Below are 1,266 nucleotides of genomic sequence, written 5' to 3'. Positions count from 1 at the left end.
GGGGGGGGGGTTTAACATCTGCAAACAGTCTAGATTCAAGAGAATCAAAGAATCATTTCACTGCCACTTTCAGTGATAAAGAGCAGTCCCCTTCCATAACATTAGAGATCAATTAACAATTAAAAACAAAAGATTCAAACAATAGTTAAGATTTTAAATTATGTCCCAATCTGGTTCCCTTGGGTTAGAGACCAGATGTTGGACATATACATGTTCTGGTATTTTGCAATAATCTACTTTGAAATCAAAACTTCAGGTAGAAGAAAGCAATTTGGCAGATATTAACTCCTTTCAATAATAACATGCACTCTAAGTGAAACTATATGCATGGACACCGACCCAAAAGTTGAATAATAAGATTACTTTTGTTCTCTGAAGACTGGCAGTTTCTTTTTAGTAGCTTACAAAATGCTCTGATTTAACCTTAACAGTCAGCTTCAGACTCACATGACCAGAGAAATCCTCAACTGGGTATCAGTGTATAAGTTATGGAGTTAAAAAAGCAGAACCAAGTCATTCGGATCACATGGAAAGCATATTTTGAAATATGTGAGTGTAACAGTTGCATGACAGTTTTGTGGGGTGAAGGGGTTAGAGGTGGGAGGAGGTCTACTTAATGTCAAAGAACGAGGAGCTAAACAATTGTTCTACTGCTGAAAAGTGATGATTTAGTCATGGAAAAGTGGTTCACTAAAACAGATCTAAAGAGTCTATGCATTTCACCATACCTGAATTACTTTGTCCACCTTCAAATCTTCCAGGGAAGGATAGAGCGACATTTTTATGCAATTTCACTAAAGAAAACAAATAAAATCCAACTTAGCAACTGCACACTTACAGCTAAAGTTTTAGTATGCTTGTTAGCTTCTGCCTATTAGAAAAGCTGACGCTAAAATACTTACGAGAATCAACCATGCTACAGAAGAAAGATAAAACCTTTGATTGATTCCCATTGTTTGTTTAAAAAAGTATTTAATGCCCCACTTCACCAACCCTGTGCACTGGTTCCAAGGCCATTCAGGATTGTACCCCAGGCTGTACATGAGTACTGGAGCCAGCACACAGGGCTGTCCAGCAGGGTGCCACACATAGCACACACCCTATGCCAGTGCCCTGTACTGTAGGCAGCACCCATGGCACTGGGTCTAGCCCATGCACTACAGGTAGGACAAGCCCCAGAGCTGGACCTGGTGCAGTGGGTGCTGCTCACAGTACAAGGGACTAGCATGGGGCATACACTGAACAAGGTGCCCCACTAGACAGCCT

General features: G+C 40.8%; 1 protein-coding gene across 2 annotated transcripts in view; it reads right to left on the bottom strand.

Annotated features, from left to right (window-relative positions):
• The window catches only part of SDCBP (syndecan binding protein), a 31,814-nt gene that overhangs the window by 22,784 nt on the left and 7,764 nt on the right, over nt 1–1,266 (bottom strand). Inside the window, exon 2 of one of the 2 annotated variants that reach the window (XM_019527690.1) lies at nt 729–795. In XM_019527690.1, the coding sequence (XP_019383235.1) occupies nt 729–779 (51 nt within the window). In that variant the 5' untranslated portion in view covers nt 780–795. The remainder of the gene's footprint in view (nt 1–728; nt 796–1,266) is intronic. The other variant, XM_019527694.1, reaches the window with a different exon arrangement.

This window comes from Gavialis gangeticus, unplaced genomic scaffold (assembly GCF_001723915.1).
Source record: "Gavialis gangeticus isolate Ggan-Ray unplaced genomic scaffold, GavGan_comp1, whole genome shotgun sequence".
Taxonomy (NCBI): Eukaryota; Metazoa; Chordata; order Crocodylia; family Gavialidae; genus Gavialis; species Gavialis gangeticus.
Note: the sequence above shows the minus strand (reverse complement) of the source record. Positions and strands in the feature narration are given on the sequence as shown.